Source organism: Branchiostoma belcheri, unplaced genomic scaffold, assembly GCF_001625305.1.
Source record: "Branchiostoma belcheri isolate BF01 breed outbred unplaced genomic scaffold, Haploidv18h27 scaffold181, whole genome shotgun sequence".
NCBI lineage: Eukaryota > Metazoa > Chordata > Leptocardii > Amphioxiformes > Branchiostomatidae > Branchiostoma > Branchiostoma belcheri.
This window is the reverse complement of record NW_017803280.1, coordinates 99,768-114,968: the sequence shown is the minus strand read 5'-3', so window position 1 is coordinate 114,968 and position 15,201 is coordinate 99,768. Positions and strand designations below refer to the sequence as shown.

The 15,201-nt window shown below is 43.4% G+C and overlaps 1 protein-coding gene across 1 annotated transcript in view; it reads right to left on the bottom strand.

The window, feature by feature from the left end:
* The window catches only part of LOC109467560 (fatty acid-binding protein 9-like), a 20,931-nt gene extending 5,730 nt beyond the window's left edge, over positions 1-15,201 (bottom strand). The window contains exon 1 of the mRNA XM_019765586.1: positions 14,892-15,201. Within this exon, the coding sequence (XP_019621145.1) occupies positions 14,892-14,967 (76 nt within the window). The 5' untranslated portion in view covers positions 14,968-15,201. The remainder of the gene's footprint in view (positions 1-14,891) is intronic.

Genomic DNA, 15,201 nt, shown 5'->3' with positions numbered 1-15,201 from the left:
GTGAGAGGGAAATGTGCCTCCCTTAGCTAGCCATGTCGGAATATCCTACGTTCTCTCCCTCTCACCTCTGCTTGGAGAGTATGGGAGTTGGTCAAATAGCAGAGAGATAGCATGCCGTGGGAGTTGGTCAAATAGAGAGATAGCATGCCGTGGGAGTTGGTCTGTTGGAGAGAACAGTTTGCCTCTCCCGAAATTTCTACTCTTTCCAGCCGCCTCCCGAAGCCTGGTAGAGGCAATTATAGATACAGTATATATAATGTCCACTGTTAGGAACAAATTCTTTTAAAATTTCCACAGATGACTGGCCCAGGTACATATATGAGCGGCAGCCCATGGTAGACGCCAAACATTAAACCATTCCATCCTTTATTCTACCTGGCTCCTGACAAGAGCCATTTCAGTGCCCTTGTGTATTGTGTGATTTTGTAACATGTTCGTTTGCGTGCCTGTATATGTATTGTCATGTAAATGTATATTTGTATCTACTATGTATAAAATTTGTAAAAATCAGTGTAATTCAGCTTGGTCGACTTTGTAAACTGGCTGCAAGGCTGATTTTATTAATAAAACTTGAAACTTGAAACTTGATTTCCTGTGTCTGTCTTTTTGACCTCATGTCTCTCTGTCTTTAAAGACATTCAGCGCAGTTTTAGACCAGTCTATCCCAATGTATATTGACCCTCATGGAGCAAAAATTCATAAATTCTGACGGAAAATGGTTACTGGAAGGCCTTGGGCTGATTTTTAGAAAAAACACTCAGAAAATAGAGGACTTATACCCAAAGTATGAAATGCTGACTCAAATGTGCTAATGTAAAGCAGAATGTGTCAATATCACAAAGATTGCCTTATTATTCAGAATATTTCCAGTTTTGCTGCCCTGAAATCTCATTGGCTACCCCCACTGACGCGCCGTAAACGTACTCAGTCCGGACAAACATACACACAAACCCACAGCTCAGCCACCCAAAACAATACTACCGTACCCTACCGTATACCAGCAAGTAACAAATGTCACAAATTTGAATTCACAAAACTTTCCTAAAATATAACCCATTTTTGGACTAAAAAAAAGTAGGCGTATTGGTTTAATGGTTAAAAGTAACATAAAGCTACGCAGTTTGCAAAGACCTCTATGCGCTGGTTAGCACTTATCTCTTGCCGTATGCATATACATCCTCAGACGGAGCCCTTATCGGGTAACAGTCGGGCGAAAGTAGTGTAAACTAGAGTCCCACGACCTCATACCTTCGCCAAATGATGTTAATCTTTATGACAGACAAAGTAAAGATTATTCCTCCTGATTATGCAAATAGGATCCTCATTTGCATGAATTATATCAGTTGATTTACTTGATTATATTCTCCATCGAAAGACAGCCTTATCTTAACAAAGAAAGCCATTCTATCATTTCGTCATAAATTATGCAAATGAGGACCTAATTTGAATAAGTTATGTTTAATGATGTTCACCTTCACTTAACTTTCAAATACCTCAAGTATGAAATTCCAGGCAGTTACTATTATGGAATTATAACATTTTCTCATTAATTAAATGTTGATTTACATAATCAATATCTGCCTGTGTTTCTCTTGTTCTCAATTACATATGTCACAAGCTTGAATAGTCCTATAATGTAATGCAGCTGATTTATAGAATTTCCTCATTAATTATGCAAATAACATCCATATTTGCATAATTGTCACATAATTATGTCAAGCGTCACTTAAGCTACCTACATACCAAAAATCATGAAGATCCGCCCACCGGTTCTTGAGTTATCCTCTTATGAATATTTTCAAAGAAATGCCCCTGCAGTTCTTGAGCAAGCCGCCAGGGGGCCCAAACCTATGTCACTTCTTCCCCAGCACAAGGCTTACCTACCATCCAAATTTCGTGACCCCAGCACATCCAGATCACGAGATATCAAAATCTGAAGTTCAGCTGCAGTACCATAAGAAGCCGCTAGGGGGCCCAAAATCTAATCATTTCGAGGTCTCATCAAGACCTACCCACCTACCAAATATGAAGTCAATCCATTTAAGCCTTCTCAAGTTATCGTGTTTACAGACAGACAGACAGACAGACACACACACACACACACGAACGCCTACGAAAACATAACCTTCTTGGCGAAGGTAACAACACTGTTTCAACAGAAGGTATGATAGATAGTGTTTGGACGCCTATTTCAGGCCACAGCTCAGCTAACGGTTTACTGTATGTTTACCATGTCTGGCGAGGGGAAAGTAAAAAGTTGTGGGGTTTTAATTTTAATTTGGTGGTGTTTGTTTGTCTGGGTGCCATCCGAATTGTAAGGCCACACCGATTTAATTTTATGGATGACATCCTCTGAACACCCCCAAACTAGTGCGCGCGGATGAATAAAAAAAAGTCCGGCCAAAAATAAAAATGCTACTGAACCACAGGAATACAAAGCTGGTATTGTGAATTCCCGACAGTACATAGTGACGTATACGACAAGCCGGCACATGCTGGCTTTTTGCGGCATTTATGAATCGGTTCTATACTTATGTACTGAGTTCTTGAGTCGTGGAGCTTCGAATTCGATAGCCTGGGTGCTCGGCTCCGTTTTGTCGCTGACTACCATGGACTACCCAGGCCTAGAGCCAGGCCAGAGCCTCGGTGGACGTGATTCTTTTTTTTTTTTTTTTTTTGAGGGCGACAGGCGAAAATCAATGCGCGCGCGGATGTCATCCATAAAATTAAGTCGGTGTGGCCTAACGGAAACCCCGAACAAATCGGAAGGCACCCAGGCTAGGTATTTGTGGAAAAAAATCTATTGTAAAACTGCAATAGAAAGCGCACTTACGGTATTACGCCAAATTGTTAAACCTTTTCTTTTAAAACCTTGAGACTATATCTAGCACATTCTGTTCAACATGGTAATATGTCAGAAACTGTGGGCGCCATTTTAGTTTGTTGTTTTTTTTAATTCTATTTTTACTTTAAACCGTTGCTGTCAATATTCCATGAAGCTGCGAAAACTATAACCTGGAATATTAGGCCACACTACCAACTCTTGAACCAATGAAGCCGATGAACTGGCCTGTGTGGACCTTGGAAACAGTCTGGCACCCAGGCTACAAAATCACCGGGACGGGCTCAGTTAGCCAGGCGGGAAAATGCAGCTTACAGTGCCGAAGAATCTCGGCCTGCGGCTCAGGCCGGGCAAGTCCGGTGACCAGGTTACAGATATTACCGCCTCCTTCCTTACCACTTGATTTATCTGTACCAGACCGACACTGACATCCTTCCAGTTGACCCAGATCCCGCGGCGCCGCCGTAGCATTTACGAGACGAGGATGGGACGACGTTTAAAATGGCCCGCCAGGCACGGCGATAAATCTTCTCAGCCAAGACCGCATATGTGTACCTAAAATTTGCCCGATGAAAGTTACACACGTATACACAACCTTCACTTCAACATAAAACGATAAATTTCAATCTTTTAATATGCCCTTTTTTTTCCAAACACACATATATTCAAAATGTTCTTAAGTTTGGGCATGGGAGTAATTTTAAAAAAGGATTTCACTTTTGGCAACCGTGAAACTTTAGCAAGTACCGTAAAATAAACATTATTCTACCTCTACATATGTAACAGGAGATATCAACGCCTCTTCCGGTAGGATTCCAAGCATGTGAGAAGGGTAGTGTCTGGACAAAAATTAGATAGCTGACTGAGAGAGATTTACCAAGGACTTGAATTTACCGAATTGATCTTCCGTGGGAATGTCAATCATGAAAAATGGCGCCAAGACTACAAAAATTCGTATCATTTCGACAAATGAGACGCTAGTGTCAGTCAGGGTGGCACTGCCCAATTACTACTTATCTGTGGTCCTCAGTCTCTATAGCTACTTACGTCTTATCGCTTCAGCAGTCAGACTCTCTACTGACAATTTTAGCTCACGGGAGGAAGTTGAAAAGTTCACCGGAGTGTCTAAAATTTCTACCGCCGGAATTCACGACTCGTGAGCTGTCGCGGTACTGGTCAGCCGGATTGGATTCTGAAAACAAATTTTGCAGTCTTCTAGTAAAAACGTTGTCGGTGTAGCCTGGAATCTTTTAGCCTCTAGCAGGCTTCAAGAAGCGGCTGACAAGAGTAGAAATTGGCCAAATAGACAGGTAACACATGCATGGGGGGGGGGGGGGGACCGACAACGCTCTACGCTAAATTTTGAGAGCTTTCCATTACGCTTTACGATAAATTCCAAGTGGCTACAACGCATTACGTAGTAATAAAACGGCGAATACGCTGAACACAAAATGCGCCAATTACGCTCTACGTTAAATTAAAGCTGCCCGTCTACGCTCTACGTAGAATTAAGACGGCCGATTACGCTCTACGGAAAAGGGCATGCGGGGCCCCATGCTAAGGGAGCTAGCTGCAGCATATGCACGGTCCGCCAATTTTGCCGCTCCCGAAAACTGTAAAGTTAGCCGACCAACTCAACTGGCATATCATTTGTCAACCTTCCAATTGAAGGTCTATGGTCTATTTGGCCTACTTTTTCCAGCCGCTTCCCGAAGACTGGTAGAGGCTCTGGATAGAGGTCTTTTACAGTTTTAGTTCTGCTTTCTACATGTCCTAAACGACCGTCGTTTGCCTACAGATGACAGACTAACTGGACAGCAATATCGACGACTCGTCGCATCGGGGCGACCGATATATTTTCTTTCCAAGAAAAGCAATCTGTGTCAATGTGTCGGTCATCAATGCATCACAGCTGTCATAGTCGGGGTGGCTTACAAAAACATGTTCACTCTGGGTCAACGACAGAAATGGCGGGAATTCGGGGGATACAGCACGTATGGAGGGGATCAAATTCTCGTCTGACATCGAAGTTGGTAATGACTGTAAGTTTCTAAACTAAGGCCACAGCAAGTCAATTTTATGGATGACATCCTCCGCAGACTCCAAATCTAAAGCGAGCGGGCGAAAAAAAACAACAAGGCGGGCCGAAAAAACAAGGTTCCTACAATTTAAAATTTTTACTCAATCATTGTACAAATGGTTTTTATTCAGTGGGAACATCACATATACAGCCAGCATCACATATTACTGCATCAAAGTAAGAAACAAAGCCTCTCCTCATAGTTATCTGCCATCCACCTTCCGACATGGCGACAGACATCTTTGCCCATTTTCGGCATGTTGACCACTGTCAGAAGGCATTTTTTTTCCAAAATCAGGCGAAAATTAATGCGCGTGCTGATGTCATCCATGAAAATTACTTGCTGTGGCCTAAGTTTGTAATCATTCGCGGCGTTCTAATGTTTGTAATTTTCGTTGTAGCCTTTCGCCATAAACTATTACACCCAGAATTTCATTGTTTCAGCCATTGACTTTTTGTTCCAAAAGTGAACTACAACGATACCGCGACGTTTTGTTTTTCATTGTTCCAGGATTACGCTATATAAAAATATTAAAAAACGTTTCTCCAGCTTAAATAAATTTGCTATATTTTCACGTGGGATCTCGCTCTTTTCTCCATATAATTAATAAACGTGTATACAAGACGTTCAATCATCATCAATAGCAACTTCAAATGTTCAACCCAATCAGGTTTAGACAGGAAACAGTTATGGAGTCTGACTGATAATCTAATTTATCCCTTTTAATTTTGTTTTTCTAATACTGTGTCTCTGGCGCGACGTTTTAAAGCCCTGGCGTCGGTCTGCTGTCATTGTCGGGACATGAGTCACCAACTCTGGGACAAATTAGTAGAGGTTTAATTCCGAAGCCATCCGCAGAGACATAGTTTTTAAAAGTAAATAAGCCTGATATATGCCAATCTTGGGAGATGTATATATGTCATCACTTATATAGATAGTTGTCATTAATGAAGATACATGATACATAGATTGAGAGAGCAAGAAAGAGAGAGGGGGTGGGGTTGTAAGAAATAGTGTCATCAATGTCAAACAAGAGGCCTAGAGAGAAAGAAGAGGCTGATAAAGAACATAGAAATAGAAACAGAACTTTGTTTCACGACAATTGTACATGGTACAATGTATGGCAACGACTTTTGAACATATAAGAAAATAGAAACAGGGTATGGAATGAAAATTTGAGTACAAAATAAAAAGACAAAAGCCCGAAGTAGGGCTCGAAATTAAAGGTGGTCCAATGGCCCCTGACCACTAAAAATAGGCTGGGAATCTGGAACAACTAAAAAGACATTTTGGAACATTTTTTGGACCATAGAAAAATAATCAACATCAGATTCTGAATGTCAGCCCTTCGTTCATCAGGCACACGTCCTGGCTTTTGGATTCGGCAAATTAAAGTCCCCCCGAATTTCCTGTCTACTCTGCAATTATAGTGCGCCTGGGAGTGGACATCAAAAAGCAAAATAAAGTTGACTTCAAGTTGAAGCCATAGAATACTTCCCGAAAAACAGGTTAGAACAGTTCATCCTCACTTCGGGACAATTGAAATTTATTTTTGGGACAGTGCTGGGACAATTGGAAGAAAAGTTAATTTCGAGGCCCGCCGAAATACAGCACCCTGTAGCACATAAATACATGGATGCAAATCGTTTGTCCTTTTCATGCTTTGAATTTATCTTCCGCTGACGCACGGCTACTTTGACTCGCGAGCCGCCCTCCCGGCCCCCCACGGCGGACGAGCTCCATTCCCACCCATCGATCACTCCCTCCGTTATCTCCTGTGACAGAAGAGAAGACAGGGACCAGCGGGGTTCACATGACACAACCGCCGGGTCACCGGGCGGTCTGCGGTGTTTCAGCGCACTGTCACCGCGGCATGGAGGCGGCATCATACCGAGAAACCGCGCTACTACCAGCTATGAAAATCCTATGGGAACTCCGGTAAAGCAAAAACGATGGCACACAGGCTATAAAAATCACAGGAAAGTCCTTGATAATGTCTCATAACCTGGATTCCGGGCGCCCTGCGTTGGCAATAAAAGGGTACGGGAGCGGTTGCATGATTGGTGTCGTCCAGCGCTTAGTGGATGGCATCCAGGCTACATCATGATCACCTGTTGCGCATACCTGAGGGATTACATGACGCTGCGAGAGTAGAATCCTTTGGTTCGCCGTTTCCTTGTCAATCTGACGGTCTCAGGTTACCCGGCGGAATTATGAGAGTTAGCATTGACATCAAATACGCTGTGATGTGGGATCGGTTCTCCACAGGACATCTTGGCGAGGCAGAAGTTGACAAGACCCGTGGTGCGCACTGCGTGGTGCGAGCACCAGAGCTCCTACAGTGGCTAGCTGTCAACACGGCTGTTATCTAACGTCAAAGGACGGTCTAAGATCGCTTCCACGTGCTACTCATTCACTTGTTTACTTCTCTCTCTTTCTAAAATTTACTTCATATGTTAGCTCTTCGGTCAGGCAACTCGCACCGGATGCCTCTGGGGACGAGAGCAAGGACAGGTGCGCCATATGTATGTCATCCTGGGAACGTTCTCATCTCGAAGCGGATGTAAGAGAGAGAATCCGTAAGGTTTTCTCATTGTCAGAGAAGACGTAATACGACGTAGTTGCCCGAGAAGCCTAGCACTCAGAAATATGGGAAAAATACAATTTTCTACCCCCAACATGTACTTGGAGGTCATCACGTTCCCATAATGAGCCCACCTGTCCTTGTCCTCGTCCCCATGGACTTCCGGTGCGAGTTGCCTGACGGTAGACAGACGACAAAAACCTTGGGGTGAATAAAAGCTAACGTAACACTACACTTGAACTGTCCCCTTCTGTTTAGTAACCCTCTGTCAACGTCACCAGTTCTCTGGCACTCTTTGTAATCGGGTATAAGAAAAATAAACAAACTGTCTTGAGTGAGTAAACCCTTGGTAAACCCTATTTACCCAGTCATTTATTTCTGACAAGGACGGAGGTCAATGACCTCGGCACCCTAAGTTCTGCTGAGTTTTACTTTCTAGGGAAATACGCTATTAAATCGTAAAGAAAATCTGCAATTTGAATATCCTATGATAAAACAAAGTATAGATGGCCTCTCGGTAAAAAAAAAGTTTTTAAAAATGGTACTTTGATTTCCAAGCAGATGATATGATGATCGTTCGTAGCTTTTGCAGGCGGCCAGGTTTTTCTTACACCGGCACAGCCGTCAATTCCAACATCTGCTTGGAGTTGGAAAACTGCTTGCCTTGTGTTTGTCAGAGTGAAGGTTAAACACCCAGGAAATAAGATACGCCAAAAAGCAGTTACTCAAGCAGCTGGATATGATTTTGGAAACGGCCAGACGTTTCAGCTAGCATCCACTACCTTTCGTCAATGACACTAAAGACTGCAGGAGAATTGCAGGTTTATAAGCACGAACTATTGTTACCTTCGCCAAGAAGGTTATATTTTCGTAGGCATTCGTGTGTGTGTCTGTGTGTTTGTAGACACGATAACTTGAGAAGGCTTAAATGGATTGACTTCATATTTGGTAGTTTGGTAGGTCTTGTTGAGACCTCGAAATGATTACATTTTGGGCCCCCTAGCGGCTTCTTGTAGTACTGCAGCTGAACTTCCGGTTTTGATATCTCGTGATCTGGACGTGCTAATGGTTTAAAATGCACGGTTTAAAGTGCACTCTAGACAAAATCCCCGTGTACACAGGGGCACACAGCAGCTACTACGCGTACATGTGTACAGTGGCGGTCTGCATATTTTCCGGCAGCTTGGCAATATCCATCAACGGTTGCCTTTATGGGACTTGTCGTGAAAATGGGCTGTATGCTCCGTCTGACATAACCCGTGTGGCGGGAACACAGACAGGGTGAAAAGTTCATGAAACAAGCTCTGGAGAACGGATTGATTCTTGGAAACCGCTACACTGGTATGTTGACCATGAACGTGAGTGTGAATAAGTTTACACGGCCAGACATAGTCTGATGCTGATGACATTAGCAGTCCAACCAATGAGAGATTGGCGATATTAGCAGTTCAACCAATGAGGAAATAGCTACATGCACCCAAATAGTTACATTTGTATGTTCTATTTTGCCAAGGAAGTAAAAAAAAGGATTTTAGCGAAGGTGGGCGGGGCTTTGGTATATAGTATACACTAACTCTAAAGAACACAACAATTATGTTGTACAAGGAAAGAGGAGACAAAAATATAATTTACGCACGTACGTTGTTTAGAGACTGTGCATGGGTAACCTGGGAGCACAATACCAGTAGACGTTTCCAGGTTGCTACAGAAGCAAGCCTGAGTGTCAGTCTTTTTACTATTTTTAGGCTTTTTAGCTTTCGTCCGGGCAAGGTAGCGGATCGTGGGGAGCGGACGAAAGCTAAAACAGGGTGCGGCGAAATGTTCTCTCAACGGACAAACTCCCTTGGCATGCCTTTCTCTCTATTTGGCCGATTTCTACTCTTTCCAGCCGCCTCCCCAAGCCTGGTAGAGGCTAAAAAAAGGCTGACACTCAGGCGCTACAGAAGCTAGCTTCTCGGATCTAGGACCAACAAGTCCCCCGCCGGGAAATTCTACCTCTTAGGCTGCTTGTCTGGCTTCCAGGTTAGCGCATGGGTTGGATTTTTCCGGCTGGTTTATATGTGGCAAAATATTTTGGGCAGATAAGAACGCTCTTCCAGACATCTGCAAACCAAAACTGTCAAACAGACGATAGCTTATCGCCCTAAGACCACAGCAAGTAATTTTTATGGATGACATGAGCGCGCGCATTAATTTTCGACTGATTTTGAAAAAAAAAATTTTGTTGCCTTGTGACAGTGGTCAACATGCCGAAAATGGGCAGAGATGTCTGTTGCCATACCGAAAGGTGGATGGCAGATAAACATGAAGAGAGGAGACAAGAAAAGGCTCTGATTTAATGTTTCGCGATATCGTTTCTTACTTAGATACAGTGATATGTGATGTTGGCTTTTTATATGTGATGTTCCCACTGAATCAAAACCATTTGTACAATGATTGAGTCAAAATTTGAAAATGTAGGAACCTTGTTTTTTTCAGCCCGCCTTGTTTTTTTTCGCCCGCTCGCATTAGGATTGGAGTCTGCGGAGGATGTCATCCATAAAATTTACTTGCTGTGGCCTTACATAGCTCGGGGCCGAGCCATGATTTACTAGTATTTATAAGCGTTGTTAGTTTTATCATCCTAGTTTAAAAGTTACAAAATAAAAAATGCTTAAAAAAAACTAAAGGATCGTTTATTTAGCATTTTCATAACAATTTACTGAAGAAACTAGTCATGCCTGTACATGATGTTTGAGTATGATTGAAAAGACATCAAACACACACAACCTGCAAAATACACGTCTTTATCCAAGAAATTTGCTTGAACAATTAATGACATTTTGGTACGGCAACGATCGTCACCTCAGTGGAATACAGGAGTATAAACTAGCCATCCCTACATCTATGCATATTATGTCATTAGCCTACCCAGACTTATATCCTTGTAATTATGTTACAGTCTGCACAATTTGATTGGATGGCGTTCGACGTGACGTGTAGACAGGGTTTACGACATGATGACAGGATGCCGACCCCCCCTATAGGACAGTATAACTTCAGTAAGTGACTTTAACTGCGGGATAAACTAATCTGTTACTCATTCACTTGTGTATTCTCAAATTTTGAGTATGGTTTGCCGTTTGAGTATAACGTTAACTCGCTTTTTTTTAACGGAGTGGTTCAATGCAAGGCCTATACGACCACTTCTCGGCACTGAACTAGAAAGATGAGAGAAACATGGCTTTGTCAAGAGATGGCGGTGAACGTTTGATTTGAAAGTCTGTAGATTGTAGGTTGGTGGGAAACACTTGTCAGGGAGGGAATTCCAAAGGTTGGTCGTACGGGGAAAGAAACTGTCACTGTAAAAAGATTTCGAACAAGGACGGTGAAGTTGTGTGAGTTGTTTAAAAATGATATTGTTATCGTGGCTTCGACGCCCTCAAAGAATGCCGTGAGCACCTTAACTGCGTAAATGTAGGAAGTATTAGGATACAGGGTGGAATTATGTGAATTAATGTTACGCTATCTTTATCTTATATGTTGATTTAAAACTTTTTGTGGATAGCTATACTACATTTCTTTGCTCTATCTTGTCAACTAAATAGTTTTCACTCGTCTTTAATCTTATTTGGCAGATTTCCATTCCAGATTTTAAAGTTTGCTGGTATTTGTGAAAGCTTTTATAATTCTGAAATGGTGGGGTCGTGTGGCGTAGCGGCAGTGTACGCGACTCGGAACTTGGAGTCCCGGGTTCGACTGACATGCCACCGATCTTGCGCCCTTTAAGGCACTTTACACGGCTTTCCTCACTTAGCTCAGGTGTAAATGAGTATTGTCCCGTCATGTATTTGTCCTGTGTTGGTGGCGGCATTAATATAAGTTGAAAAAACTTGAGTGTGCCGTCACCGCGTCTGGTGATTGCATGTTGGAATAAAAAAAAAATTCTGAAATGAAATTGAACACAATTAGTTGCGGTATAAGAAACTTGTCAAGTTGATCCTTAAGGTATAGAAACTTGATACATCGCTAAACAAAATATTGATAAGATCAATTAATTTGGTACAACCATGGTAATATGACTGAGTATCGAACGCTTAAATGAAATGTCTACACTCCAGTCTTGGAGGAGCCACTGGCTTATGAATATTAAAATGTCTGCCTGAGAAAACGCAAACTTGGAAAGTTTTCTTCCAATACCTAGTCAAGTTGCTTTACCAGGAATTTTTAAAAATAATGATCATGATATCCCCTACCTTGATTTCTAGAAAGGAATTCGAAGCTGCACACTGCGACAGACCAACAAGCTCCTCAGTTAGAGTAGTCTCTACCAGACTAACTACGCTGGATATAGGAGAATAATTGCCAGGGGAGTTTGGCCGCCTTGTAGGTTTGACAGGAACTAGTGACTACCTCCCGCAGCCGGACTCCCTTGGCCAATTTTACTCCTCTCTTTGTTGCCGAATTCTACTATCCGTATTCCCGTAGAAAGGCCTTGTGGAGGTTACAGTTAGAGCGCCTTGGAGCCTAGGAGCTGGCTAGACTGGCAACCTGGCCACTAGTAGACTTCCTCTACGGTGCTGGGAGCACTGCCTGCCCGCACAGTTCCACTAGCTCACCTGGGGGTTTTACATGGTCGATTTCAAAGATGTTTATGGTAGGAATAGGACCAGTGAAATATTCGTGGGCCGGAATGTGAAGATTGGCAACTGCGTTAGTGATCTGGTTTTGAGGCCCTTGCAACAGTCTGGCATCCAGGCTACTAGAAACGACTGTGAAGGCGAAAGCACAAGCGCTTCACCGCACTAGCTATAGCCTCTACCAGGCTTTGGGAGGCGACTGGAAAGAGTAGAAATTGGCCAAATAGACAGATAACATGCCGATGGAGTTGGTCTGCTAGATAGTACATTCGGGTATGGCAAAATGTAGCGCACCCGAAGCCTTGTAGAGGCTATCAGCGCACTCCTCCCGAAGCCTTGTAGAGGCTATCTGCGCACTCCTCCCGAAGCCTTGTAGAGGCTATCAGCGCACTCCTCCCGAAGCCTTGTAGAGGCTATCAGGGCACGCCTCCCGAAGCCTTGTAGAGGCTATCAGCGCACGCCAACGGCACTAGATTACCTGCCCCGTGAGTTCAGGCACCGTCTGCACTTCTAATCCCCCTCTATCGATCCGGCCTGAGTTTGTCAGACAACGCTACTCCACAAGAATTGCCTTCAAAAGTTGTCGCTTGGACAAGTTTGAGATAAATGTCAGGCATTTAGGAATGGCGCCACAATTCCTCTTCCTCTGACACAGCTACATTGATCGGGGGAGGGGGGAACCCAGAAAACTCATCACGCCTTCACGCCATATGCAGGTTTCACAGTGTTGCAATTTTTCACCCAGTGTAGGTCATTTAGGGAAGCTCCTGTGGTCTATTCTATGATTTTGAAAAAGAGAGGATTATTCCTAAAAGTAATAATAATAAAACCGCAGAAATTGCGGCCAATCTTTAATTTTTCACGGTCACATTTCGCCCTACTTTACTCATTTCTCTCTTCCTTCAATCATTTTCTCCCTCATCTTTCCCTCCATCTGTCCATCCTTCTTTATTTTATCTCTCGATCTTTTCTTCTTTATCATGTTTATGGACAGTGTTACTTTTTCCCATCCAATCTTCATTTAATTTTCCCGGGTGCGACCGTATCGTAGCCTGGGTACAATCCTATATGTATGCCGGGCTCCCATACTCGCTCCCTAAGAATAAATATGGGAGCCCCGGCTACAAATAGGACGGCGCCCAGGCTAGCCGTATCGGTGAAATCTGGCCACAAACGTTCTAACGACAACTTGTTGGCAGCGTCTGACTTTAACGTGACAGCGCCTAAATTTGATGGATTTGTCGCTCTGCCCCTCGGTAACATTAGACTCCTCCCTGTGTGACATTTCCAGCAGGGCAGTTTACAGAATTACAGAAACAAAATCACCCTGTCTTCATTCCATAATTCTGAAGATGACGAGAAACATCTTTCAAGCAGATGAAATGGGAGATTGTTAATTTCTTAGCTGCTCTGTTTCATAGTTTTGTTGTAAGAAAATCAGGCAGACAACAAGAGTTACGAGTTTCATCCCAACATCTACTCGGAGATGGGGGGGGGGGTCATTGTATGTTCACATAATATTTGTGAGCAGAGTGCATTGTGAGAATGCCAACGGTGGCAAGCACACAGACCTTAGCCATTTAGGGAGCAACCAAACGACATATTGGGGGTGTTCGGACACTAAACGTGTGTCCGTGTTCTTCCCGTATTGTACATAGTCGCTTCCCTTGCATGTAAAACAAAATATTAAAAGAAAAGGCCTTCACTGAAGCATCAACTACATGGTCTCTTCTTCATTTTCTTCCTTACCACATCTGGAAGGCGCGTTCTGTATGCGGTATCTATTCTTATCTTTCCCGTCATTAATCATCCGGCCCTGCGGGAGGCTTTATCGCCATCTATGCTGAAATAACCCCATGCTGTTCTGAATATTTCCAAGGAGCTATAACCACCTCCTTGCTTCTTCTTTCTAAACAATCACTGAAAAATTATACGTCCGTACTCTGAGGTAAATTATTAAAGTCTTCTGTGTGGTGATATACAGGATTACACTATGGTTTCAATAAGACTAAGAGGCAGAACAAAATGTATACTTGGTAACTCTATGAGACAAATGCACAGTTGAATGGTAGGTTAGGCGGCTATGTTGAAATTCCCGCTTGCATGGTTCCGACAAACAAACGGTACAGATTCTGTTGTGGTCGCTAATGCCGGGCAATATGGTTTTGGATTCGGAGTGCAGCAACTATAGAACTCAAAGAGTTTGAATAGACCCCACCCCCTTTCCAAAATAAAACATACAAGTCGTGACATACACCAAGGAAATCACATCCATACATACAGGAATACATATTTGCTTTCCACACTTACATTGCTTCGTGACATCTGTTCATATCGTGATCAGGGACACAAAAAGAAATACAACGGACATACCTGCGCAAAGTTGTATTGCCTTTGCAATAGCCAGCGTGCAAATGTAAATAGTTCTTTGAAAGGGTGTTGTACTTTCACACTATACGTTACAAATGAATGACCAAATAGAACGTTCCTCAAGGGGTAGGCAGGCTTTTCTCTGCGGCTTGTAGGTCTTCAGACAGCCGAGAAGCTTGGATGTAAGCCCCGGTGATACTTTACCCTGGAAGCCATCCGTTTGTGTACCCGTACGGAATAGCGAGTGCAGGGAGCCCTGTTACAAAACGGATGGCACCGGCAGGCAGCCAAGCAAACTCCGCCGCCCAGCGAACACACCAGCAAGCTTAAAATCCACAACAATCTACCTAATCATAACCCTATACATACTCGATAAACCACTAAACGGTACGTACCGATGACATCTAGAAGAGCCACGAAGTTTTCTGCTGAGAGCTGCTTCCATGTTCCGTTGTGGTCAGCGATAGACATGATGCTGGAAGTTTTGCAGGTTCTCAGTGCTCAGCGCTGTGCTGTAGTGTTGAACGGTCTGACAGGAGTGTTTGCGGATGGATGGTGGTGTGGAAGTCAGGAGGGTTGACTCGGCTTTCCCTGATTTATAGTCTCCGCCGCTGACCGGGCGGCGCGGGGAACCAATCACAATCAGCGCCGTTAGTTATGACGCAACGCTGTCACACGGTCGGGCGACTACAGCCTCTGTCAGCC